The sequence below is a fragment of the Bos indicus genome, chromosome 8 (genome assembly GCF_029378745.1).
Source record: "Bos indicus isolate NIAB-ARS_2022 breed Sahiwal x Tharparkar chromosome 8, NIAB-ARS_B.indTharparkar_mat_pri_1.0, whole genome shotgun sequence".
Classification (NCBI taxonomy): Eukaryota; Metazoa; Chordata; class Mammalia; order Artiodactyla; family Bovidae; genus Bos; species Bos indicus.
The window spans coordinates 28,482,880-28,509,520 of record NC_091767.1 but is presented as its reverse complement, the minus strand read 5'-3'; the positions used below and the strand labels follow the sequence as shown (position 1 = coordinate 28,509,520).

Here is a 26,641-nt window from a genome sequence, read left to right as displayed (position 1 = left end):
TCTATCTGACTGCTTGTTCCTAGTACTTTGTTTGAATTTACTAACTGTTGCTGAAGCTGTGGTTGTTTTTAGAAGTGAACTTTCATCTTTATTTTAGCAGCCTGTGTGTTATTCAGTCTCAGTCTCTTTTTCTGTAATTAATAGAGTGAAGTGAGATTAAAATTTTTCTATTTCATGGAGATATGTTAAAAATTAACTTTTGTAGTTCATTAATCATAGAATAGGAGAGCTGGTACCCACTCTTTTAGTTAATTAGAAACCTTAATGGTTATTTCCAGTGGTAACTTTGTTCTAACCTTTTTTCGCCAAAGTAACTCACATATATAACCAATGTGTTATTGGTAAAAGTCTGAAAAAAAAGTGTTTGAAATTATAGACTAAATGGTGTAGTTCTCCTTAAAAAATTGCTAAGTTCAATAGTAGATTCTTTTCATCATACATTTCTATGACACAAAGCTTATGGTTCTCTGTTATATGATTCAAAAAACATATAGGATTTCATGTGGTTATTAGTAGAAATAGAAAATATTTGGCTAGGATGCTTCATTTATATCAAGTAAATAATATGTACTCTGCTTGAGTAGTGTAAAAGTGAATTTCAGATAATGCTAAGGAAAATGATCTGTCACAAACCAGTTCTTTCTAAAATCCCTTTTTATCTAGCATATCAGTGAATCTTGATTCTCAAAGGTGAAATCTTATTAAAACTTTATTAGAGTCCAACTGAAGATGTAAATGAATGGTTGCAGTATGGCCTGAATGATCTCTTGTATTCATTCTAATTTGGCAGTTATAGTTTTTGTGTATGATCCCCGAGACGGAGATCAGAGAACGCTGCTGCATGGCTGGGAATTGTACAAAAGCTCATAGTGAACAGTAAAGCAAATTCTGGTTGAAAGAAGTTTGCGGTTTGGGAGTTCGCTAATTCAAGTGTTCCCCACAAGATGTACTGATGCAACTCTGTGGAATACTTATAAAAATCATTTGCAAGGAAAAGTCTAGTTTTCTGACCGTATCTGGCCTATATGTACCTTTCTCATCTTTTCTCCTGTCATTCTCAATAGCTCCTTATCTTCAGACTAAAGTTACCTCTAGGATTTCTCAGAACATGCCATATTATTCTGCTGAGAATGCACTTCACGACACTGGTCACCTAGCTTTAATACAAGGTACTTTTTAAACTACATCTTTTTAGATAGGAAATTCTTGCCAAGAGGAGTATATTTTCTCTACTTGTTAATTTACATATCATACTGCTGGTTTTGAACTCTGGCTCTGTGTAATCTAGGCACCTTACTTCAACTCTTGTGCCTCAGTTTCCTCATTTGTAAAATAGGAATAATAATAAAATTTACTTCATAGAGTTGTTATGAGGGCTGATTGTGTTAATGTCTGGCATAAGTAACTATTCAGAAACTGTTAGCTATTGTTATTGCTATTACTACTAGTATTTACAGCCGTGGCATGGATAGACGTATAATAAATGTATCTTGAATGATGAAGTAAATACAGTAGAGTCACATTCTATGTTTTGGTTAGGTTTTAGGATCAGCCTACAAAGCAAAAATCTTACATGATCAGAAGCATCTTTAAGAATTCCTCAGGGAGATCTAATGGAATATTCGAAGTTAATAGTGGAAAAATAAGCTGTTTCATTTTTAAAATTCCTTTCAGAATATTCAGTTAAATAAACTGTTCTTATTTGTTTTTATTTCTTTAAAAAGTCTTTTCTGGAGGGCCCAAACTAGAGATGCCATATTCTAGACAAACTCCAAACAGCTGGGTTTTCTTCCTTGTTGGACTGTGTTACCATTTCTTCAGTTAGACACCAGATGAAGAGGTTGTTTTAGGTTTGAGGGCCAAATTTGATGAAGGTGCATTTTTTTTTTTTTATACAGGGGAACCCCTCTCACTTTTACCTCCTGGTTAGAGTGTTTGCAGTAGTAGAGATATTTGAGCAGTGAGGGCAACCAGGTGAAACAGCAGGTTTTACTGTAGTTGCCATCGGCTTTATTCACATGAATGAATATAATATAACTCTATGAAGTAAATTTTACTGTTATTCCTGTTTTGCAAATGAGGAAACTGAGGCACAGAGTTAAAGTAAGGTGCCTACATTATACCTAGTCAGAGTTCAAAACCAGTAGTATGAAATGTAAATTAATAGAGAAAATATATTCCTATTACAGGTTTGCTGTGAATAATAAATGTTTGTGACTTGGCACAGCATCAGAACTGTGGTATTGAATTGCTGGTCTCCATCTCTCAGTTCTCTTCCTTTCCCCCATCTTCTCTCCCCTCTCCCTTTCAGAGTAAATATAATGGAATGGTTTTAACTCAAATAAACTCTACTTTCATATCTTAGATTAACAAATTTCAGTACTAATTACTAATTCTTCTGTTACTCTAATAGGATAATGTAGTCTGTATGGTAACAGTGCTTTAAGGGTGGTATTTAGATTAAATTAGATGCATAGATGACTTTTTACAGAGGAATTAAAATCTCCTTAACAGGAGGATTTAGATACAAGTACTGAGATTATAGAGCTTGGTATACTGTTGTGAGTGTGGAGTTCCTTTAATAACTATTTTAAAAGTTGAGGTATGTGCTAGTTAACCAAACTTCAAGATCTGCAGGGAAAGTTCATTGCTGATGCCAACTTGTCAAGGAAAGCGACAGAGATACTCCTTTTCTTTTTAAAAGGTGAAAATAAAAAAGCAACAGCCCAGTGTGGTTTTGAATTATATAAAATTCTGTACTGCATTGACATGCTGCATAATTTATCCTTTGCTATGCAAATATTTATTTCTTATTTCATTAGTACATAAGTGATGACAGTGATCTCACTTTCTCAGAGGGGACCTTGAATTGTGCATACTTGGATTTTTGATGTTGAAGCAGTGCCATTGTATAACACTAATGCCCTAATTGGAATTTGTTTCAATATAAATAGAAAGCAGCCATTTAAATAGATTGAAATGCCTTACTGACCTTACCAAGAAATTGACACGTAGGTGAAATACTAGTTTTCTCCTTCCATGGGGAATTCCCAGTTAGTGGATTTTTATGCAAAGTCTGGAGAGGTGGTTACTAATATTGTGGTGCAGGATAAAGAATAGGGTTTTAGACACATAGATGCAGAGAACACACTACTAGTTATGACAGGGGAAGGGAAGCGGGAGAGGATGAAATGGGTAGAGGGAGTCAACTGCATGGTAATGGGTGGAAACAAAACTTCGGGTCGTGAGCATGCTGCAGTGTACATGGACGTCTTCATAAAATATTGTACACGTGAAACATACGAAGTTATAAACCAGTGTTACCTCAACTGAAAAAAAGAGTAAGGGTTTAGATTTAGAAGACTTGGGCTCACATTTTGGTGTAAATCCAGCTAGAAGTTACATGATCTTGGGAACATTACTTAACTTTTCTGATTCTTACTTTCCTTGTATGTAAAATAGAAGTGATAATGCAATCTATCTCACCGGACTATGAAGAATCAATTGAGTTGATATAACTATAAAATGCTTGTGTGATAACGATAATATGGTTCAGTTGTCACTCTAGCTGTTTTTTCCCCTAGGATTTGGGTGAACTAAGTTAAAATAGCAAACATTTACCGCACACTTCTAATATGATAGGCATGGGGAAGGAAATGGCAACCCACTCCAGGACTCTTGCCTACAAAATTCCATGGATGGAGGAGCCTGGTGGGCTACAGTCCATGGGGTCATGAAGAGTCGGACACGACTGAGCGACTTCACGACGATGACAAATATGATAGGCATGGTTCCAGAACAGACCTAGTGCCTTCGTACAAAGGTGGAATGCTCAGATCAGGAAATGTAGGAAAGGTTTGTAGTTCAGAATTTTCCCCTGTGAATATATCTCTAAAATGAAGATAGAAATCAGTGGTGAAATCTCATACAAAAAAATTCGCCCAATGAATAGATTTTCTTAAGAAAAAAACTCAGACTTTGTTTTATCTACATTTAAATGTAAAAGAACCTAAGTTTATTTTTCTAATTTAAACTTGATCTTCACATTCTCTTAAATAATTAATTTTTACTCAGCTGATATTGGATTGACTTTATTAATATTATTTAATATAAAACATATTCAGCAAATCAAGATAGTCATTTAAATTTTATAGTACAATAGAAATATTAATATGAAGATATTTTAATTATTGTATAGGATTTATCTGTCCTGTTCAATTACATCACAAAAAGAATTCTTGAAATTGAAAAATTCTTCTGACAGTAAGTTCTTTTTAAGTGTCAGAAATCCAACCATATGAAGCTCCTTATAAATTATTCATATTTCTCAATTCTAAGTAGACATTTGTTTTAGGTAATTCCCAAATGATTTAAAAGCAGTATTTAATTTCTAAATGATATTTTCCTGCAACTTAATTCATAGCTTGACTCATTTAAAATATTGCTAGGGAATTCTGCAAATTTTTGGACCGCCACATAACTAAGGACTGTCAACTGGGTGAAGTTTTTAGAACCTGCTGAGCAGTCCATAGCTGATAAAATCTAACAGAAGGACTTATTGTATTCCATCCCTTTATTTATTAGCTATTCACTGGGACAAAATAGAGGTCGTGTAAGAGTTGGTTTTATTAGCGCATCATGGTGGTTGTCACCTGCAGCTAGTTTCTGTCTCCTGAGGTCTGTAGCGCAGCCAAATGCGGTTTGTTTTATATTCTGAGAAAACATTACTGCCACGTTACTGCTTACATGCCATGTGTCACAATAAATCTAGCCGCCACTTGTCTGTACTTTTCTGAGTGTATTTTCTAGTTGAGAGGGCTCTCGTAATTCTCTTTATTATCCTCCTTTTTTTTTTTTTTTGTCATTTTAAGTGTCTTTTAACAATTTCTCTCCCAGTTTACCTCATTATTATCTAACCCACTTAGCCTACCAGAGTTTTGTAGTACTATGTGAGGCATGGAACAAATGGTGTTAAATATGTTTTGAACACTTTTATGAGATTCTTTTCCTTTCCACTATATTTTACTACTGATCATTTTCAGTGAGTTTACTGGGCAGGATTAACTTTTTTCCTTTTATACTGGTGGAATTTAGGAGGATGTTTTCAAAGGAACATGTGGAAATGTGGTGCCAATAATCATAAAGCATACAGCAAAACGTTATAGCATACTTTGAAATTTTGAAGGTGAATTTTCATTGCTTGTCTGCTCCATCTTTTGAAACTCATCTACCATATGGTCTTCTATTAAAGTGACTTTTTTACACCTTTTTGTTAATGTTATTTTACCTTTTTCAAGTGTGATAGAAATACTTACTTTAAACAATTTATGAATGTTTATATAATGCTTATGTGTAAAGGATGATGTAAAATTAAAATAGGAACTCATAAGTTGCTATATATAGAGAGATTTAAAGAAGACTGTGTAATAACACTACATGTCGAAGTCTAAGTGTTACATTAATTATGCATATTAAATTTTTGTAGCCTTTTACAGTTATAGGACACTTTCACATCTGTGTCTTACTAGACATGTGAATTCTAATAAGGGCTGTTATTTATTAGTTCCCAAAGTGGGTAATTTATTTGATCTTTAGCTTTGGTTTATTAATGTCACCTATGTTTTGTATTAGTTTATTATTAGAAAATAATAGAAGATAATGTCCTTAAGAAGATAACTTAAAATTGCAGAACTTTTAATACAAATTATCCATATAAAATGTAGAATACCAAAACTAAAATTTATTCATATAATAATTTTACTACATACCAATATCTTTTACTATTATATCTTTATTGTAAATTCTCTAGTTGCTTATCTCACAGATTTTCAAGCTTTATTATAAACTGTATCATTCTTTAGTTTCATCATTAACTTGTGTACCCAATTATAAATCTGGTGGTTGTATCATTTTAAATTTATACTTTTTGTGGCAGTCTGCATAGTTTGACCCACCCAACAGATAACTAATTCTTGATTAATGTGATTTTCTTGTGGTCATATTATAATGGTAGGGCAAAAGACAGTGCTGTTTCTTTTTCCAACATGAGTTTTAATGCCTTGAGATGTTTTACCTAACTCATCACAGTCTAGGAATGTTTATTCCAAAATTACAGTGGGACCGTAGTACAATTTTAGAAAAAGATGTTACAGATGTTCTTTTCTTAACCTAGGAAATGTAGCTTTGTTCTTTTTTACACTTGTGTTGTTGTCTGGTCTTACATTTTGTATGACTAACTTTTCTACCAAATTGAAAAAGCCATTAGCTTTTAGTCTGTAGAAATGTGGATCCATAGATATTTCCCATTAGACAAAAGAAAATCTATGAAAGTGAAATCTCCTGGGGCTTGGTCTTCATAGCTGGCGTAATGGTCTAAGGCGGTAGGTACAGTAGTGTACTTATGAGAAAGAGCTATGTTAGATGCTTCCCTTAACATCCAGGAATAATAGTTGGAGATTTTTGTACATTCTTTCAGGTAACTAACTTTGGTACTAAATACCACATTTATTAATCAAGTATTCTAATTCAGGGAATTCATGTTATAAATTTTATACTTTTGAAACTTTTACTGAACAAAATTTAAACTCTGTATATCTTGTGTCATTTAAAATTAGAGCTAGCTGTGAGGTAATGAGATATACTATATTGCCCTATTGTTTTGATAAGTTTTTTTTTTTTTAAAGAACTTCTCTTCAAAAAAGACCTCCATTGGTGATGGTTGCACAACTTTGTTAATATCCTAAAACCCACTTAATTTTGCACTTTAAAAGTGTGAATTATGTGGCTTGTGAATTATATCTCAATAAAGATGTTATTAAACATTCCACTGTAAAATGTTTTCATAGGTGCAAAGTAATAGAATTTCAATTTATATTCACAATTAATTTTTTAAAAATTGTTAAGTGTAATAAATGTTTATAACTTTAGAAGTAAGTATGAAATTATGTATGACTTAAGAAAATGATTTGTGTTCTTATTCAGTGGTAACACTTTGATTATAGAAACTTCAGGAACTGTAGATAAGAAAACAGACATTTAAAAAACATGTCGGTATTTTAATATTCACCTCTCTCATATATTCTACCCCTAAGCTTTCTCTATACTTAACTACTTGGTTGGTATCCATACTACCCTGCCATATTTCATTAGTGATACATTGCTTTTCATGACCATCTTAGGAAAATAACTAGATGTAAAAATATCTTATAATAGTATTCTAGTGAAAGCATTGGCTTTTCCCTCTGGACTATGAGAGGTATACGTGAGCAATGACATCATTATCTTAAAAGAAATACAACAAATATATTGCAGAATAGCTTCTAAAATACAGTCAGCTTGGGATTCTGTTGTAAATAGTTGTTTTAAAACACTTTGGATTTAAAGTGAAAACTCAGAATGTTTGATAAATAATATTGTGGCATTGGTTCTTGTCTAGGTGATATTTTTCCTTTTAAACTTCTGTTATATTTAGCATTAACTTTCTAATAGCTAAAATTGTTCACAACACAGTTTAAAGATAAATGCAGTATCAGGCTTTGAATTTTTCTTTTTTTTTTGGTAAATATTAAGACCTGAGTACAAAATGAGGGCTGTATTGTGGATTAAGTGAAATATCTCAAGGCTGTGCTGTTCTGATAACTGAACCTGAAGTGACCTTTCTCAGACACAATTACAGAGCTGTATGTTTTTCCTTTAATTTCATCAGGGGTTTAATTAGTATACAAATAAAACTTCCCTTATCTTCCTTTCTACCTAATTGGCTTGTCTTCGCTTATATATGAAGTATGTGAAAGTGGGCTGTAATTAGGGTGACCGTGTTAACCTCTTTTCCTCAAATGTACTGTTGCCTAAAGGCCTCAAGGCCTAAAAACAGTGCTTTGGATTATTGCTTCGCAATCACGATGGTTGTCCCATAGGTTTTCTCATGAGCAGAAGGGCTTTGGGTGCTGCAGGTTCCCACTGCTTAACAGGATCTTCATTCTTCTCCCCACTAAATGTTTATTGATTATCTTGCTGTTCCAGGCTCAGCCTCCAACAACTTAATATCAGGTGACAGTCAGGAGAGTTCTCCAAGTAATTAGAGTTGAGCATTGGGGGAACAATTAGGAGCAGAGTTATTAAACTTGATTTATCCTATTCTCTCCTGAACAGTTTCTTGGATATCAGAACATCACACTTTCACAATCTACCCGGTAGAGAAATTAGTGGCTAACCTGCTGCTTATCATTGTTGCCTTGCTGCCCAGAGGCACACCTTCTTGGTTTGAGTCCTTCGGTTGGAAATATTAGAGTCTGTGAAGTTTATCATGGGTTTTAATTAGATAAATCTGAACAGGAGTAAAGAAAAGCTGAACTTCAAACTTTATATGTATCTATAATATATTTTATAAATGGTGTAAATACATATGTGTATGTCATATATATATATATGCACACATATACATATGTTTTTCTTTTTTAAAAGCTCAGTGTTAGGGTTTTTAAGGATTCTACTTTTGCCATCAAAGACAATAATGTGGATATCAGTAAAAAGACGTATTACTGCATTGTGATGTTCCTCAGCTCTTTAAAATGAGACTTCTGTGTCCATAGGTTATATAAATGATTATTCGTTCTTCAAAAACCATTCTCTCTTCATTTTTACACTAAAGAAGTATGATTCATACCACTTTATTTCTGCTATTTTTTGTTTGTTGTCTGTAGGTTTAGTCTTAGAGTAAAGTATTCAGCTGTACCTCTGACGCAGGGTGAGCTTTAGGAGACTTTGGTGGCTCCCTGACCTTGCACCTGAGAGAAGGAGGTGAAAGCTGATGCAAGCTGGTAGATTTAGATATACAGTGGAGATTCTAATTCCATGAGTTATAGCTTCTTTGGAAGGGTATCATAGAATTGCTGAAAAGTCAAGTGTGGTTTTATAGTGATTTTAAGGTCATGGGTTCCCTTAGATTGGACCAGTGAGCTTCACTCTGGATGAGACTGGAATCAATATCCTGAACGTCCCTCACAAATATACACCTCTAGTCATAAGAATTACTGAGCAAGAGAATTTGAATGGATTGGCACATTCTATTATTTCCGTTGGAAAAAGAACTCAAGCTTTATGTGTAACTGGTGGTAGATCATTAATTTTATCTTCACATCTGAAAAATAGCATTTTTTTTTATTACCTGAAAGATGTCAGAAATATTGACTTTAAAAGGACTCAACTGGATTTTATTTTTTTAAAGAAAGAAATCTCATGATACTTCAGTGCCTTTAAATATCTTAACATTGGCACAGACTAAGTAGGTTTAGCACAGCTTTTCAAATTTCTTTTTTGTTGTCTTTTTAAAGTTGGCTCGAATCAGTGACTACTTCCAAAGTGGGATATTCTTGAAGATCTGTTACTACTAAAGATTTTAAATAAAACGTAATGTCTAAAAAGTAATCATAGTTTGCTTATTTTTAGTTTTTGACTTGTATTTGTCTGATAGCATGCAGCTTGACTGTTTGAAAAGTAAAATATTGAATTAAAATTTTTTTTTAGCGTTTAAAAATACCTTATTGGTTTTGCTTTCAATTCACAGTGTTTATAGAGTGAATTAATTGTTTTAGCCCCATGCAGGCAGCTTGAGTTTTTTATTTTATTGTGAGTGCATTAAAATAATACTATTAGAAGAGTTTTAAACATGAAATTACTGCATTTCGGTTGTTCTTTACTGGGTATTTGAAGCATGGTTATGAATGTTAATATGTGGCTAAACTCTTAGAAAAAAGCAAAAATATGTGTATACAATCAATTATATAGCTCAGTGTCCAACAAACTTAATTGAAAAATTGGTTGATAAACTCATATTCTAGATATCTCATAGACAGAGAAATGAGCAGATTTTCAGTGCTAAGAGATCCTCTGATCCCTATATTATTTTACATCCTAGAATTTAAAATAAGAAAATGGTCCTTTAACTTACAAGTTTCTAAAACCTTTAGCCTTAGTTCCAAGATGAAGTTGTACTCTTGTATCTTGAAACTTGTGCTAAGTGAATATTTCAGATTAAAGCACATAGCAAAACAAACATTAATCAACAAATTTTGTACTTCTCTGAGTAGGAAAATATTTATGGACTGTTTTTATAATAACAAATGCAAGTATTATTTATAGCTCTCTGTTGAAATGTTGATCAGGTTTGTGTTATCTCTGATATGAGAGTTTTTTTTAATGGGAAATGAGTGAATTTTATTTTGGAGTCCAGCTTGTTTTTTCACCGACATGTATATAGCAATCTGTTACAGATATATTTTTAAAGATAGCAGTGATGCTTTTAAATCTTGGGTTCCCATTCTCTTAATTGGTATCCTAATCCACCTTCCTCTCAGTCACACACACACTTTGGCCATATGATAGTTCTTGCACAGATTCTAAATTTCATGTGCACTTTCCATTGAGATCTTTATTTTTTGTCATTAAAGGAAAATGTAACCTGAGGTTTTTAATAATCAGATATTTTTACCAAGAAAAGGATGTATTCTCCTTGTAGTATTTTAAAAAATAAAATAGAGTTGTATTTTGCAGCTAAACATTTTTCAGAATCTTCTCACTTGTATCATTTCTGTTTAGCACGTATGTAAAATTTTTGCCAAAAATTTGTTAAACCTTGATGTGTAATGACCCAAGTCTACTTCTCAGTCAGTCTGTATCCTTCTTTGTTTAATAGCCTATGGCATAAATTGAAGTTAATTATCGGGGCTGACAAGTAACTCTGTTTTCTGTCTGCTTGCAGAGTCTCTCCGAGGCAAAGATGGAGCTGAGAAGAAAAGATCAATCTCTGCGTCAGCTCAATAGACATCTTACCCAGCTGGAGCAGGACAAGCGTCGACTGGAGGAGAACATCCATGATGCAGAGAGTGCCCTCCGCATGGCAGCCAAGTGAGCATTTGGACCTTGGGGAGATCACTTAAAACAGACAAAAGATCAATTCTTACTTTCATGCTCTGGGTTTTAGCCCTGGATAATACAGTGTTAGAAAACAAAAGTACAGCTGTCTCTCTTTGAAATTCTCTGATATATCCTCAAAAAGAGAAAACTCTTAACTCAACATACTAAATGTATATTTTATTGAGAAACCTTAGAAAAGAATAAGTTTCTATATAACCGCTGATGTTGTGTGTTTTAGGCTCTGTTGTAGTGTTAACTTGTTTGAAACCAGGTTTTCATTAACATATGACTCTTAATCTATAAGACACTTTATTCTAAAGTTTTGAATAGTTTCTGTATTACATATTTCTCAACCCTTTCTGTCCCATTGCCTTCCAAATTTGCTTCTGCATATATTATGATATTCTAATATTGCAAATCATATTTTCATAAAGAAATGTTAGTATATAACCAACATGTGTATTATAGCATTTTTAAAGTGCAATAAAAGCATACTGATCATGGAAACTTCTTTTAATTTTATGGTTGTATATTCAAATATGTTAAATAGAGAAAAATAGGCAGGTTTCAGAGTGGGCAACTATGTCAATGTGATAGGAGTGTTTTTCGTTTTACCAGGTAATCAAGTTGACATACACTGTGAAGTTCAAATTGAACAGTTCTCTTGGGTATTTTTATTTGTTCCCCACATCAAATTTCATGGAGTACTTTAAGACAACCCTTTTTACAAACTGCATGGCTTAAAGAAAATCTATTTATGGATTAAAGAAACATCTAATTTTAATACACTTACTGTTTCTAAATTTGGAATTCTTGATTCCTGTACTTGCAAGTACACAACACACATGTATACATATGTGTGTGTGTGTGTGTGTGTATTTACAAATATATAAATACAACTTAAAAATGTCTGGAGACAAACTCTACCCATGAAAATATGAATGTAGTCTATAAACTAAATCACAAAACAAGCAGTTTGCAATCCTAGGATATCCACAGCTTTGTCAGTTGGCTTGGGATATTGCTCACACATAATGAAAAAAATGAGTTTACACAGTGCCACAATATTGGCATGTTTGAATACCCACCAATACATATTTGAATAATTGTAAAGCTCTATAACACTGTGCTACCCATATTGGGTATATGAAATTGTCATTTTTTAAAAACGTAAGTCTGACTGAATCAGTTTTTTGCTGTCATTTTTCAGTTGGTTTTCTCGTGTCAAATGAGAATCTTAGCATAGGTAATTTTTAGTATGTCTTAGAGCATTGAAAATTCTGAGATTAATGAAAACAAGATTATAAAACCTCTAGATTCATATTGCATCTTCACAGTACTACTGGTAATTCAGGAATTTGTCGTGTCTGAGATCTGTGACCATGGGCACATATTCTTAATAACACTAAAAAAGCTAATTTGAAATTTGGAGAGCTAATACATTATTTACAGTTTTTAATTTGTAATTCACCATTAAAATTTTGTCTTCAGCATTTCCATCTAAACTTTTAATTTCATCATAAAAGCTAAATTTAATATACAGGGCTAGAGAAGAGAATAGTAAATTTGCATATTTCTGGTCAAGGCCATAAAGGGTTTTTGTGTAATTATTATAGCACAAAAAACCTGTCATAGGGAAAATATTATTGTGCATAGTATGGCCATTTATATCCACCACTAATATTTCTAAAGTCTTTTTCATTTAGAAGCTAAAAGAGTGCAAGTTTAACCTTTTCAACACACTGTATATCAATTATGTAATCATGATTTCTTTTTTCTTTTTTTTTCACTCTTTTTTTTAACTTTGAAGATATTCATATGGTTTTTCTCACCTCTAATTTACGGCAGGCAATATAACTGAAAATAAAAGTTAAATGTGAAAACACACCAGTGAGTATGGTTAGGTTTCACACTTTTAGAAGGAGTCCAATGAAAACCAACCCTTATTTTCCAGTGACAGTGACTTAACCCTAAAATAAATGACAGTTACAGTAGGGTTTGGGTTTTACTAATACCTAATCTTTATTTTGTTTCTAGAGACAAAGAATGTGTTGCTAATCATATGAGAACAGTGGAAAATATGCTTCATAAGGTACTATAATTTTTCTTCAATATTGTTCAGCTTGTATTATGATACGGTTCTCCTGGTCATTACTTTTATCAATATTAACTACAAAGTACTTTGATTCATTTTGTAGCTTTCTTTAAAAATAAGTTAACAAAAGGATCCTTTCAAATGACTGAAAATTTGTATTGGACAATGCTATATTGCATAACTTTTTTCAGAATTCACTTTATGTACTTGATAAAACTATGAAAATAGTGGTTTCTCCAAACTAGTATAATTGCACTTGAGTTGTTTGTGGTCTTTACTCACTGAACTAGAGGCGATTAAGATATCATCATGTCTTATAATGATAAAATGTTTGAACACACTGTCCCAAGTGGTGCTAGTGGTAAAGAACCTGCGTGCCAATACAGGAGATATGAGAAACACCGGTTTGATCCCTGGATCAGGAAGATCCCCTGGAGGAGGAAATGGCAACCTCTCCAGTATTCTTGCCTGGGAAATTCCATGGACAGAGGAGCCTGGTGACCTATATAGTCCATGGGGCTGCCAAGAGTCGGACATGACTGAAGTGACTTAGCACATCGTCCCTCTCAGCACTCTTAAACCTACTATCCTATATACATATACATATACATATATATATATAGATAGAGAGAGAGAGAGAGACATCATATATTGTATTTGGTAGTACTCATCTACCTTAACCTAGGCAATGATATTTTCCAAGTTGTAATTTATCTTCTTGGTAGGCAGGCACTTTACCACTGAGCCACCAGGGAAACCCCTTATTTAAAAGTAGAGAAACGTTATTTATGTGTTTCTGTTATTGTTTAACAGGTAATTTGTTAGAAATAGAAGTACCGAGTACTTTTAAGATATATGGAGTTTATGAATGAATCATATTTAGAATAATTTTTGAATCAAATTTTTTATATAATACAGTTTTAAATCACTTAAAATCTCCTATAAACTAATCTTGTTAAGGAAATAATAAATAACATTAACCAACCAATATTTAATACATTTTAACATCTTAAAAACACTGGGCATCTGTATTCTTTGATATTGTAAGTGACTAGCTAAAAGTAACTCACCAAAAGCATTCTGAAAAAAAAAATCTGATTTTTAAAATTTCTGCGTGTTATTTTAAGTAATATTTGAAACTATGAATTCTCCTCCTTCCTGTTTAAAATATTTAGCCTGTCAGTGTAGTTTAAATACGGTCACATCAAGTCCAAATATACTAGAAATCTGAAATTTAGGTTTGTAGGAAAAAAGACATTTTGGTTAGATTTTTTTGTTTTTTCAGTATATGGTGAGACTTTGGATGGGAAAAATAAATTATGTCATGTACATGGCATACCTTTCTATACCAGTTAATGCCTTTGAAATTCAATTGTTTGTCATCTCCTCAAACAGAGGAAAATAATGTTGGATAGCAGCTGTCTTGGGCGTGGACTTTGACATCAGACAAAACCCATCATCAGTGTGAAATCTAAATGTCGTACCTTACCCTTTTGTTGTGAGAATGGCAAAATATATCGTTTAAGTATGACAGAGACTGATTGCAACAGAACAGTTATAATCATAGAGTTCTTCATTTGCAGTTCTTTTAACATCGAATAGAAAGAAAGAGGTCTGTAGAATTGGCCTACAAACACTGGAGTTTTGCTATATGGCTTTCCCCCCCTTTAGATGTAATAGTTATTTTGCAAATTTCTGTATGTATAGTGATTTTTAAATTATAATTACTTTTCAAGCTTGACATGAAATTTTAGGAAAGGCTAATTGATTATTGGACTAATTCTCTTTTCTACAAAGTGTGGGTGAGAACAAATGGGTGATAAGGAAGAGACCCAGTGGGTCCCCTCTGAAGTTCTCAGGGAGGTACAGCCCGTCTGTCTTCAGGCCAGAGCTTGCAAGTTTATTTTCTGGCCACTGTGGACTGTCTAGTGCCTTTTATTTCTTGGAGAAACTAAGAGTAGTACAGAAGGAGGGTTTGGGCTATCCCGTTGTGCAGTAAAAATGATTGTGGTTACATCCAAGCTGTTTGACACAGTTTACTGTACATAGTCAAATAATATAGCTATTCAGATTTTTAAAGCACATATGTTTTCAAGGTATGCACCAAGTTTTCTGGAATAAAAATAATTTTTAACCTGCTGAATTGAATTTTAATACTAACTTCTAACACAAGAATCAAGTAAAAAGAACTTTCATGTAGAAATTATTTTCTTGTACTTTAAATAACTTAAACTAAACATAACTGTTTTTAGGAGAAGCTATTACTTTTATGGTATTTGTTCATTTTTAAATTTGATACATTCAACTTTTCAAATCCTAAAACTGTATTACACACAGCAGTTGACTGTTTATTATTTTTAAAGCCCTATTTGGGACTGATACTAGTATTAAAAAAAGAAGGCCTGTCATTCTTATTTAAAAGTATATATTTTTTCAAAGAAATAGAAATTTTATTTTGATTGAATTTAAATATATTTAATTTATGACTGTTTTAAATGTAGACCAGAAGCTAACTTTTTATTAGGAAACCTTTTTGGACTAATTTCAAGTTATTGGGGTTAAGAAAATTAGGACAAAGATATACAAAATTATTATAACTTTTCATGAGGTGCATTTTTTAATGCACACACTTTTCTGTTTAGTTGAATTCTGAACTACTTTTTGTATTTTGGAAAAACCATAACTATTGAACATTAAAAGAAATCACTAAACCATTTTAAAATGTACAATTCAGTGGCCTTCAATATATTTACAGTGCTATTCAACAATCCCAAGTATCTAACTCCAGAGTATTTTTATCATCCCCAAAAGAAACCCAGTACCAGTAAACAGTCACTCCTATATCCCCTTATCCTACTCTGCTGTTGTCTTTTTACTCTTTTGTCAGTGTCCTTTGATGAACAAAAGTTTTTAACTTTGAAGTCCACTTTTTTTCTTTTGTTGATCACGTTTGGTCTCATATCTAAGAATGCATTGCCATTTCCAAGGTTGTGAAGATTTTCCCCAAGTTTACTTCAAAGAGTTTTATAGTCTTAACTCTTATATTTAGGTCTTTGTTCCATACTGAGTTAATTTTTATATATGGTGTGATGCAAGGATCCAGCTTCATTTTTTTCCATGGATGTCCAATTATCCCAACACCCCATGTATTAAAAAGACCGTTCTTTCCCACCATTCAGTAATCTTAGTACTCTTTGTGAAAATCATTTTAAACAGATGAATAAGTTTATTCCTGAAATCTCAATTCTATTCCATTGATATTCATATTCATCTTTATATCATGGCCATGCTGTTTTGATCACTGTAGCTTTGCAGTAAAATTTGAAATCTAGAAATGTGAGTCTTCCAACTTTATTATTTTCTCAAGATTGATTTGACTTTTCAGGGTGCCATGTAATTCCATATAAATTTTAGGATCATTTTTCAATTAAAAATTTTTTTTGACTTTTTATTTTGTATTGAGGTATAACTGATGAACAATATTGTGATAGTTTCAGGTGAAGGTACCCAGCCATACATGTACATGTATCCATTCTCCCCCAAACTGCCTCCCCTACCCCATCCAGCCTGAAGAAGACAGTTGGAATTTTAGTAGTGATTCCATTAGATTTACTAGATCAAATTTGGGGAGAATTGCTGTCTTAAGTCTTGCAATTCCTGACATGAGATGTCTTCCTATTTATTTAAATCTCTAATGTCTTTCAACAATGTTTTATAGTTTTCAGTGTACAAGTTTTGCCCCTTGTTTGAATTTATTCCTCATTATTTTATCCATTGAAATGCTGTTGTAAATGAAATTACTTTTAAATTTCATTTCTTGGTTCTTAATTGCTAGCGTATGGAAATATAGATTTTGTGTATTGGTCTTGTATACTGCAACTTTGTTGAATTTATTAGCTCAAATAATTTTTTGTGTGGATTCTTTAGGATTTTCTATATATAAGATTATGATTTCTATAAATAAAAGATAGTTTTACTTACTTCTTTCTAATTTGGGTGTTCTTTCTCCTTTTCTTCTTTTCCTTTCCTCCCTACTCCTTTTCTTTCTTTCTTTTTTTAAATCTAATTGTCTGGCTATAACTTGCAGTCCTAGACATAAGATAATGTGATGACAGCGGACCTCCTTGTGTGTTGTTCCTGATCTTATAGGGAAAGCTTTTGGTTTTGCATCATTAAATATGATGTTATATCAATTTTTTTCATAAATGTCCTGCATGAGAGTGAGGAAACATTTTTCTGTTCTTAGTTTTTTAAAGTTTTCTTATTATGAAAGTGTTGTTATTTTTGCAAAAGGCTCTTTCTACCTCAAATTAGATAATCATTTTTACTTGCAACCTTCATTCTATTAATGTTGTGTACTATATAGATTGGCTTACATATGCTAAATCACCTTTGCATTTCTGGTGTAAATACCACTTCATTATGTAGAGTATAATCATTTGACTACTGCTACATTTGGCTTCGTAGCATTTTTTGAGAATTTTTGCATCTGTAATCGTAAGGATTGTTGGTCTGTAGTTTTCCCATGATATCATTGTCTGACTTTGGTTTCAGTGTAATACTGGCCTCACAGAATGAGTTAAGATGTAGCCTCTCCACTTCAATTTTTTGGAAGAGTTTGAAAAAGTTTGGTGTTAATTGTTTAAACTTTTGGCAGAATTTACCCATAAAGTTATCTGGTCTGGTGATTTTCTTTGTTGAAAGTTTTTTGATTACTGATTCAGTCTCTTTCCTTGTAATCAGTTCAGTTTAGTTGCTCAGTCGTGTGTGACTCTGTGATCCAAGGACTGCAGCACGCCAGGCTTCCCTGTCCATCACCAACTCCCGGAGCTTGCTCAAACTCATGTCCATCGAGTCCGTGATGCCATCCAACTATCTCATCCTCTCTCGTCCCCTTCTCCTGCTGCCTTCAGTCTTTCCCAGCATCAGGGTCTTTTCCATTGAGTCAGTTCTTCCCATCAGGTGGCCAAAATATTGGAGTTTCAGCTTCAGCATTAGTCCTTACAATGAATATTCAGGACTGATTTCCTTTAGGATTGACTGGTTGGATCTCCTTGCTGTCCAAGGGACTCTCAAGAACCTTCTCCGACACCACAGTTCAAAAGCATCAATTCTTTGGCGCTCAGCTTTCTTTATAGTCCAACTCTCACATGCATACATGACTACTGGAAAAACCATAGTTTTGACTAGATGGACCTTTGTTGGCAAGGTAATATCTCTTCTTTTTAATATGCTGTCTAGGTTGGTCATAACTTTTCTTCCAAGGAGCAAGCATCTTTTAATTTCATGGCTGCAGTCACCATCTCCGGTGATTTTGGAGCCCAGAAAAATAAAGTCAGCCACTGTTTCCACTGTTTCCCCATCTATTTGCCATGAAGTGATGGGACCGGGTGCCATGATCTTTATTTTTTGAATGTTGAGTTTTAAGCCAGCGTTTTCACTCTCCTCTTTCACTTTTAAGATGCTCTTTAGTTCTTCTTCACTTTCTGCCATAAGGGTGGTGTCATCTGCATGTCTGAGGTTATTGATAAAAGTTAAATAAGCGGGGTGACAATATACAGCCTTGACATACTCCTTTCCCAATTTTGAACCAGTCTGTTGTTCCATGTCCGATTCTAACTATTGCTTCTTGACCTGCATAATCAATAAAGCAGAAGTAGATGTTTTTCTGGAATTCTCTTGCATTTCCCTTGTGATAGATCTCTACAAGTTTTCTTTTTGAGTCAGTTTGGATAGTTCATGTGTTTCTAGGAATTTGTCTTTTTCATCTAGGTTATCTAATTTATTGACACAAAGTTGTTCGTTTTCTTAGAATTGTTTATTTCTCCAAGTCAGTTGTAATGTTCTATTTTTATTCCTAATTTTAGTAATTTATTAATCTTTCTTTTCTTGGTGAGTCTAATTAAGGTTTGTCAATTTTGTTGATCTCTTCAAGGAACTGATTTGATTTTCTTGATTTGCTCTATTATTTTTCTGTTCTCTACTGTATTTATCTCTGCTCAAATCTTTATTATTTCCTCCCTTTTGTTTGCTTTGGGTTTAGTTTGTTCTTCTTTTTCCACTTTCCTTAGATAGAAGCTTGGATTATTGATTTGAGATCGTTCTTCTTTTTTTAATGTAGGCATTTAAGCTATAAATTTCTATGTGAGCACTACTGTCACTGCTTCCCGTAAGTTTGGTTATGTTGTGTTTTTGTTTATATTAAAGTATTAATATTTTATAATTTTCCTGTGATTTCTTCCTTGACTTACTCATTGTTTAAAAGTGTTTTTTTCTTCACCTTCCTTCATCCTTTATGTTATTTAAAAAAATTTATTTATTTTTATTTGGAGGATACTTGCTTTACAATATTGTGTTGGTTTCTGCTTAAGCGTGAATCGGCCATAGGTATACATATGTCCCCTCCCTTTGAACCTCCCTTCCACTTCCCACTCCATTCTAGCCCTTAAGCTTGTCACAGAGCACCAGATTTGAGATCCCTGCATTATAAGAGTGAGTTATTTAATTTCCAAAACATTTAGACATTTTCCAAATACCTTTTTGCTGTTTTAAGTTAATTCTGTATGGTTTGCAGTGGTTTATAATTATTGTTTTATGTTGTTATCTTTTAAATCATATAGGAAAAAGTAGTTATAAGTCAAAAATAGATGAATACAGACTTTTATATTTACATATGCAGTTTCCTTTACTGATATTCTTAATTTCTACCTGTCGATTTGAATTACAGTCTAATGTCCTTTCATTTCAGGCTGAGGGACTCCCTTTAACCTTTCTTCTGGGGAGTGCTGGTGGTAAAGAACACTCTCAGCTTTTTGTTTGTCTTGGAATGGCTACTTTCTCCTTAAATTTTGGGAGAATATTTTTGTTGGATATAGAATTTTTGATTGACAGTTCATTTTTTTCCAGCATTTTGAATATGTCAACTCCAAAATTTCTATTCCTTTTTATACTTCATATCTATTTATATTTCTCAGTTTTGAAGAAGTTACTCTCATGGTTTTCCTTTGGTTCTTTGTACATGGTTTCCTTTAACGTTTTAAAGCACATTTGAAATAATTGACTTAAAGTCTTGTATGATAAATCCAATATCTAGACTCCCCCAGGAACAGTTCCTATTAATTTCTGTTTTTATTATGTATGGGCCATACTTTACTTTCTTGCATACTTTATAGTTTTTTGTTGAAAAGTGGGTATTTTGAATATTTGTGTAATGATGCTTATTTGCTCAGTCTTGTCTGACTGTTTGCAGCCCTTTGGATTTCAGCCCATCAGGCTCTTCTGTCCATGGGATTTTTCAGACAAGAATACTGAAGTGGGTTGCCATTTCCTCCTCCAGGAGTTCTTCGCACTGAGGAACCAAACTCTCATCTCCTGCATTGCAGGTTGATTCTTTACTGCTGAGTCATCGGGGAATATTACAGATGACAACTCTGGAACTCAAATCCCCCTCCCACTGTGGCCCTCATGTTTGTTTGTGCTGCTTAGCTTTTGTTTGCTTAGTGACTTCCTTAAATATCAAGATTCAGGTGCTTTTTCTTGATTAAGATTTTTCCTGGCTACAGTAAACTTTCAGTTAGTTTTCAGAGGTCTGAAAAAGTTGATTCTGACACATTTCCCCAGTTTATTCACTGCCTTGTGGAGGCTCTGGCTTTTGGGGTTCTCCACTCTGACATGGAACAACAGACTGGTTCCAAATAGGAAAAGGAGTTCGTCAAGGCTGTGTATTGTCACCCTGTTTATTTAACTTATATGCAGAGTACATCATGAGAAACGCTGGACTGGAAGAAACACAAGCTGGAATCAAGATTGCCAGGAGAAATATCAGTCACCTCAGATATGCAGATGACACCACCCTTATGGCAGAAAGTGAAGAGGAACTCAAAAGCCTCTTGATGAAAGTGAAAGAGAAGAGTGAAAAAGTTGGCTTACAGCTCAACATTCAGAAAACGAAGATCATGGCATCCAGTCCCATCACTTCATGGGAAATAGGTGGGGAAGCAGTGTCAGACTTTATTTTTCTGGGCTCCAAAATCACTGCAGGTGGTGACTGCAGCCATGAAATTAAAAGACGCTTACTCCTTGGAACTAGTATGACCAACCTAGATAGCATATTCAAAAGCAGAGACATTACTTTGCCAACAAAAGTCCGTCTAGTCAAGGCTATGGTTTTTCCTGTGGTCATGTATGGATGTGAGAGTTGGACTGTGAAGAAAGCTGAGCGCCGAAGAATTGATGCTTTTGAACTGTGGTATTGGAGAAGACTCTTGAGAGTCCCTTAGACTGCAAGGAGATCCAACCAGTCCATTCTGAAGGAGATCAGCCCTGGGATTTCTTTGGCGGGAATGATGCTGAAGCTGAAACTCCAGTACTTTGGCCACCTCATGCGAAGAGTTGACTCATTGGAAAAGACTCTGATGCTGGGAGGGATTGGGGGCAAGAGGAGAAGGGGACGACAGAGGATGAGATGGCTGGATGGCATCACTGACTCTATGGACGTGAGTCTGAGTGAACTCCGGGAGTTGGTGATGGACAGGGAGGCTTGGCATGCTGCGATTCGTGGGTCGCAAAGAGTCGGACACGACTGAGCAACTGATCTGATCTGACTCTGACATTTTTGCTAGAATTTCTTGCTGATATGCTGTACTTTTATTTTCCTAATAATTTTACCAGTAGGCTTTTAATATTATGGATAATATATCCTCTCATGAATTGAAAATTTAAAAAAATTAAGAGCTCTCCAACCACGGTTAAATATTTCTCTTGTGAGGAAAAGAAGGAGAGTACAACAATTGTATTAAATTAAGTTTCAGGATAGAGTGAAGACTAGATGGATAGAATAGCACTATAAGCAGATCTTTACCATCTGAGCCACCAGGGAAGCCCATGGATAGGATAGTGTCTGGATTATTTAGGGTTAGGTATGAGAAAATTTAGTTCTGTTAGTATTTATTGGATACTAACAGAAAGATATCTTGGTTTACTATAGGTGGGGGTGAAAGTAAGTTTACAGTACTTTTGGAATGTGGGCAAGAACTGAACATTTTTTGTAGTCTTTTTAAAATTGTTATTGAATTAGCAGAATGGCTGAATTCTTGAAACTTTTAGAGATTGCTTGAGTCCTTCAAGTTTGGAAGGATTAACTAAAGTGTTTCCTATATATGATCACAGTGTACTGTGAACTGTAAAATTACCTTTGAACTTTTATGAGCAGTGTCAGATGCCTTTTGAATAAAATGGCTAAAAGATAAAAGAGGAAGTCACAATTCAGAAACCTCAAAAGACTTTACAATACCTTGAATCTATAAATCCTGTAAAGTTATAAGGCTTAAATGACACTAGACCAGTGACTTGGGAGTCACAAGAATTTTTTTTTTTTTTTTTTGATGATGACACTCTTGGATCTGCTTGTATAATAAAATCTTATCCATCAAATTCTTTAGACCAGAATACTGGAGTATGTAGCTTCTACCTTCTCCAGGGGATCTTCCTAACCCAGGGATTGAACCCAGTTCTCCTGAATTGTGGGCAGATTCTTTACCAACTGAGTCACAAGGGAAGCCCAAGAATACTAGAGTGGGTAGCATATCCCTTCTTCAGAGAATCTTCCGAACCCAAGAATCGAACCTGATCTCTTGCATTGCACATGGATCCTTTACCAACTGAGATATCAAAGAAGCCCTAAAACACAATATTTACTATAAATAATAGTTGAGTCCTAATGATTGTCTCCTTGTAATATCTGAGTCCTACAAATGCCTTATTTTTTTTCTTTTTAATTAATTTTTTTATTGAAGGATAATTGCTATACAGAATTTTATTGTTTTCTGTCAAAACTCACCATGAATCAGCCATAGTTATACATATATCCCCTCCCGTTTGAACCTTTCTCCCATCTCCCTCCCCATCCCACCCCTCTAGGTTGATACAGATCCCCTGTTTGAGTTTCCTGAGCCATACAGCAAATTCCTGTTGGTATCTGTTTTACATATGGTAATGTAAGTTTCCATGTTACTCTTTCCATACATCCTACCCTTTCCTCCCCTCTCCCCATGTCCATAAGTCTATTCTCTATGTCTGTTTCTCCATTGCTGCCCTGCAAATGAATTCTTCAGTACCATTTTTATAGATTCCATATATATGCGTTAGAATATGATATTTATCTTTCTCTTCTGACTCACTTCACTCTGTATAATAGGTTCTAGGTTCACCCACCTCATCAGAACTGACTCAAATGCATTCCTTTTTATGGCTGAGTAATATTCCATTGTGTATATGTACCACAACTTCTTTATCCATTCATCTATTGATGGACATCTAGGTTGCTTCCATGTTCTAGCTATTGTAAATAGTGCTGCAATGAACAGTGGGATACATGAGTCTTTTTCAACCCTGGTTTCCTCAGGTTATGTGCCTAGGAGTGGGATTGTTGAGTCATATGGTGGTTTTATTCCTAGTTTTTTAAGGAATCTCCATACCATCTTCCATAGTGGCTGTATCAATTTACATTCCCACCAAGAATTCAAGAGCATTTCCTTTTCTCCACACCCTCTCCAGCATTTATTGTTTGTAGACTTTTTGATGATGGCCATTCTGACCAGTGTGAGTGATATCTCCTTGTGATTTTGATTTGCATTTCTCTGTTAATGAGCGATGTTGAGCATCTTTTCATGTGTTAGCCATCTGTATGTCTTCTTTGGAGAAATGGCAGTTTAGGTCTTTTTCCCACTTTTTGATTGGGTTGTTTGTTTTTCTGGCATTGAGTTATATGAGCTGCTTGAATATTTTGGAAATTAATCCTTTGTCAGTTTTTCATTTGCTATTATTTTCTCCCATTCTGAGGGTTGTCTTTTCACCTTGCTTATGGTTTCCTTTGCTGTGTGAAAGCTTTTAAAGTTTAATCAGGTCCCACTTGTTTACTTTTGTTTTTATTTCCACTACTCTAGGAGGTGGGTCATAGAGGATCTTGCTTTGATTTATGTCATCAAGTGTTCTGCCTATGTTTTCCTCTAAGGGTTTTACAGTTTCTGGTCTTCCATTTAGGTCTTTCATCCATTTTGAGTTTATCTTTGTGTATGGTGTTAGGAAGTGTTCTAATTCCATTCTTTTACGTGTAGCTGTCCAGTTTTCCCAGCATCATTTATTGAAGAGGCTGTCTTTGCCCCATTGTATATTCTTGCCTCCTTTGTCAAAAATAAGGTACCAGTAGGTGCATGAGTTTATTTCTGGGCTTTCTATCTTGTTCCATGGGTCTGTATTTCTGTTTTTGTGCCAGTATCATACTGTCTTGATGACTGTAGCTTTGTAGTATAATCTGAAGTCAGGAAGCTTGATTCCTCCAGCTCCATTCCTCTTTCTCAATACTGCTTTGGCTATTCAGGGGTCTTTTGTGTTTCCATATGAATTGTCAAATTTTTTGTTCTAGTTCTGTGAAAATAGCCATTGGTAATTTGATAGGGATCTCATTGAATCTGTAGATTAAATTAGGTAGTATAGTCATTTTCACAGTATTGATTCTTCCTACCCAGGATAATGGAATATCTCTCCATCTGTTTATGTCATCTTTTATTTCTTTCATTAGTGTCTTATAATTTCCTGTGTATAGTTCTTTTGTCTCCTTAGGTAAGTTTATTCCTAGATATTTAATTCTTTTTGTTGCAATCGTGAATGGGATTGATTCTTTAATTTCTCTGATTTTTCATTGTTAGTATATAGAAATGCAAGTGATTTCTGTATATTGATTTTGTATCCTGCTACTTCGCTAAGTTCACTGATTAGCTCTAGTAATTTTCTGATACTATCTTTAGGGTTTTCTATGTACAGTATCATGTTATCTGCAGACAATGAGAGCTTTACTTCATCTGTTCCAATCTAGATTCCTTTATTTTCTTTTCTTCCCTGCTTGCTGTAGCTAGGACTTCTCGAACTATGCTGAATAGTCGTGGTGAAAGTGGACACCCTTGTCTTGTTGCTGATCTTAGGGGGAATGCTTGCAGTTTTTCACCATTGAGAATAATGTTTGCTGTAGGCTTATCATTTATGGCCTTAAATATCTTGAGGTAGGTTCCTTCTATGCCCAGTTTTTGAAGAGTTTTAATCATAAATGGGTGCTGAATTTTGTCAAAGGCTTTTTCTGCATCTATTGAGATTATCATATGGTTTTTATCTTTCAGTTTGTTATTATGGTGTATCACATTGATAGATTTCCATATATTGAAGAATCCTTGCATTTCTGCAGTAAAGCCAACTTGATCATAGTGTATGAGCTTTTTGATATGTTGCTGAATCCTGTTTGCTAAAATTTTGTTGAGGATTTTTGCATCTATGTTCATCAGTGATATTGGCCTGTAGTTTTATTTTTTTGTGTTGTCTTTGTCTGGTTTTGGTAACAGGGTGATGATGGCCTCGTAGAATGAGTTTGGAAGTGTTCCTTCCCCTGCAGTGTTTTGAAAGAGTTTTAGAAGGATAGGCTTTAGCTCTTCTCTAAATGTTTGGTAGAATTCTCCTGTGAAGCCATCTGGTTCTGGGCTTTTGTTTTTTGGGAGACTTTTTTGATCACAGCTTCAATCTCAGTACTTGTAATTGGGTTGCTCATAATTCCTATTTCTTCCTGGCTCAGTCTTGGAATATTGAACTTATCTAAGAATCTGTCCATTTCTTCCAGGTTATCCATTTTATTGCCAAATAGTTGTTTATAATAGTCTCTTATAATCCTTTGTATTTCTGCATTATCTATTGTAACCTCTCCTTTTTTATTTCTAATTTTGTTGATTTGATTCTTTTCTCTTTTATTCTTGATGAGTCTGGCTAAAGGTTTGTCAATTTTGTTTATCTTCTCAAAGAACCAGCTTTTAGTTTATTAATCTTTACTATTGTTTCTTTTCATTTCTTTTTCATTTATTTCTGCTCGGATCTTTATGATTTCTTTCCTTCTACTAATTTTGAGGGGTTTTTTTTTGTTGTTGTTGTTCTTCTTTTACCAGTTGTTTTAGGTGTAAAGTTAGGTTGTCTATTCGATGTTTTTCTTGTTTCTTAAGGTAGGATTGTATTGCTATAAACTTCCCTCTTAGAACTGCTTTTGCTGCATCCTAAAGGTTTTGAGTTGTTGTGTTTTCATTGTCGTTTGCGTCTAGAAATTTTTTTATTTCCCTTTTAATTTTCTCAGTAACCTGCTGGTTATTTAGAATTGTTTTGTTTAATCTCCATGTATTTGTGTTTCTTACAGTGTTTTTTCTTGCAATTGATATCTCATAGCATTGTAGTCAGAGAAGATGCTTGATATGATTTAAATTGTCTTAAATTTACTGAGGTTTGATTTGTGACCCAAGATGTGGTCTATCCTGGAGAATGTTCCATATGCACTTGAGAAGAAGGTATATTCTTCTGCATTTGGATGGAATGTCCTGAAGATATCACTGAGATCCATCTCATCTAATGTATCATTTAAGACTTGTGTTTCCTTATTAATCTTCTGTTTTGATGATCTGTCCATTGGTATGAGTGGGGTGTTAAAGTCTCGTGCTATTATTGTGTTACTGTCAATTTCTGCTTTTATGTCTGTTAGTATTTGTCTTATGTATTGAGGTACTCCTATGTTGGGTGCATAGATATTTACAATTGTTATGTCTTCCTCTT

General features: G+C 34.0%; 1 protein-coding gene across 9 annotated transcripts in view; it reads left to right on the top strand.

Annotated features, from left to right (window-relative positions):
* The window catches only part of CCDC171 (coiled-coil domain containing 171), a 341,501-nt gene that overhangs the window by 206,079 nt on the left and 108,781 nt on the right, over positions 1-26,641 (top strand). For all 9 annotated transcript variants that reach the window (XR_011568027.1, XM_070794512.1, XM_070794515.1 and 6 more), the window contains 2 exons: positions 10,760-10,905; positions 12,952-13,006. Coding sequence is in view for 8 of the 9 variants with exons in the window: in XM_070794512.1 (XP_070650613.1) it covers positions 10,760-10,905; positions 12,952-13,006 (201 nt within the window). In the remaining variant the exon portion in view is untranslated. The remainder of the gene's footprint in view (positions 1-10,759; positions 10,906-12,951; positions 13,007-26,641) is intronic.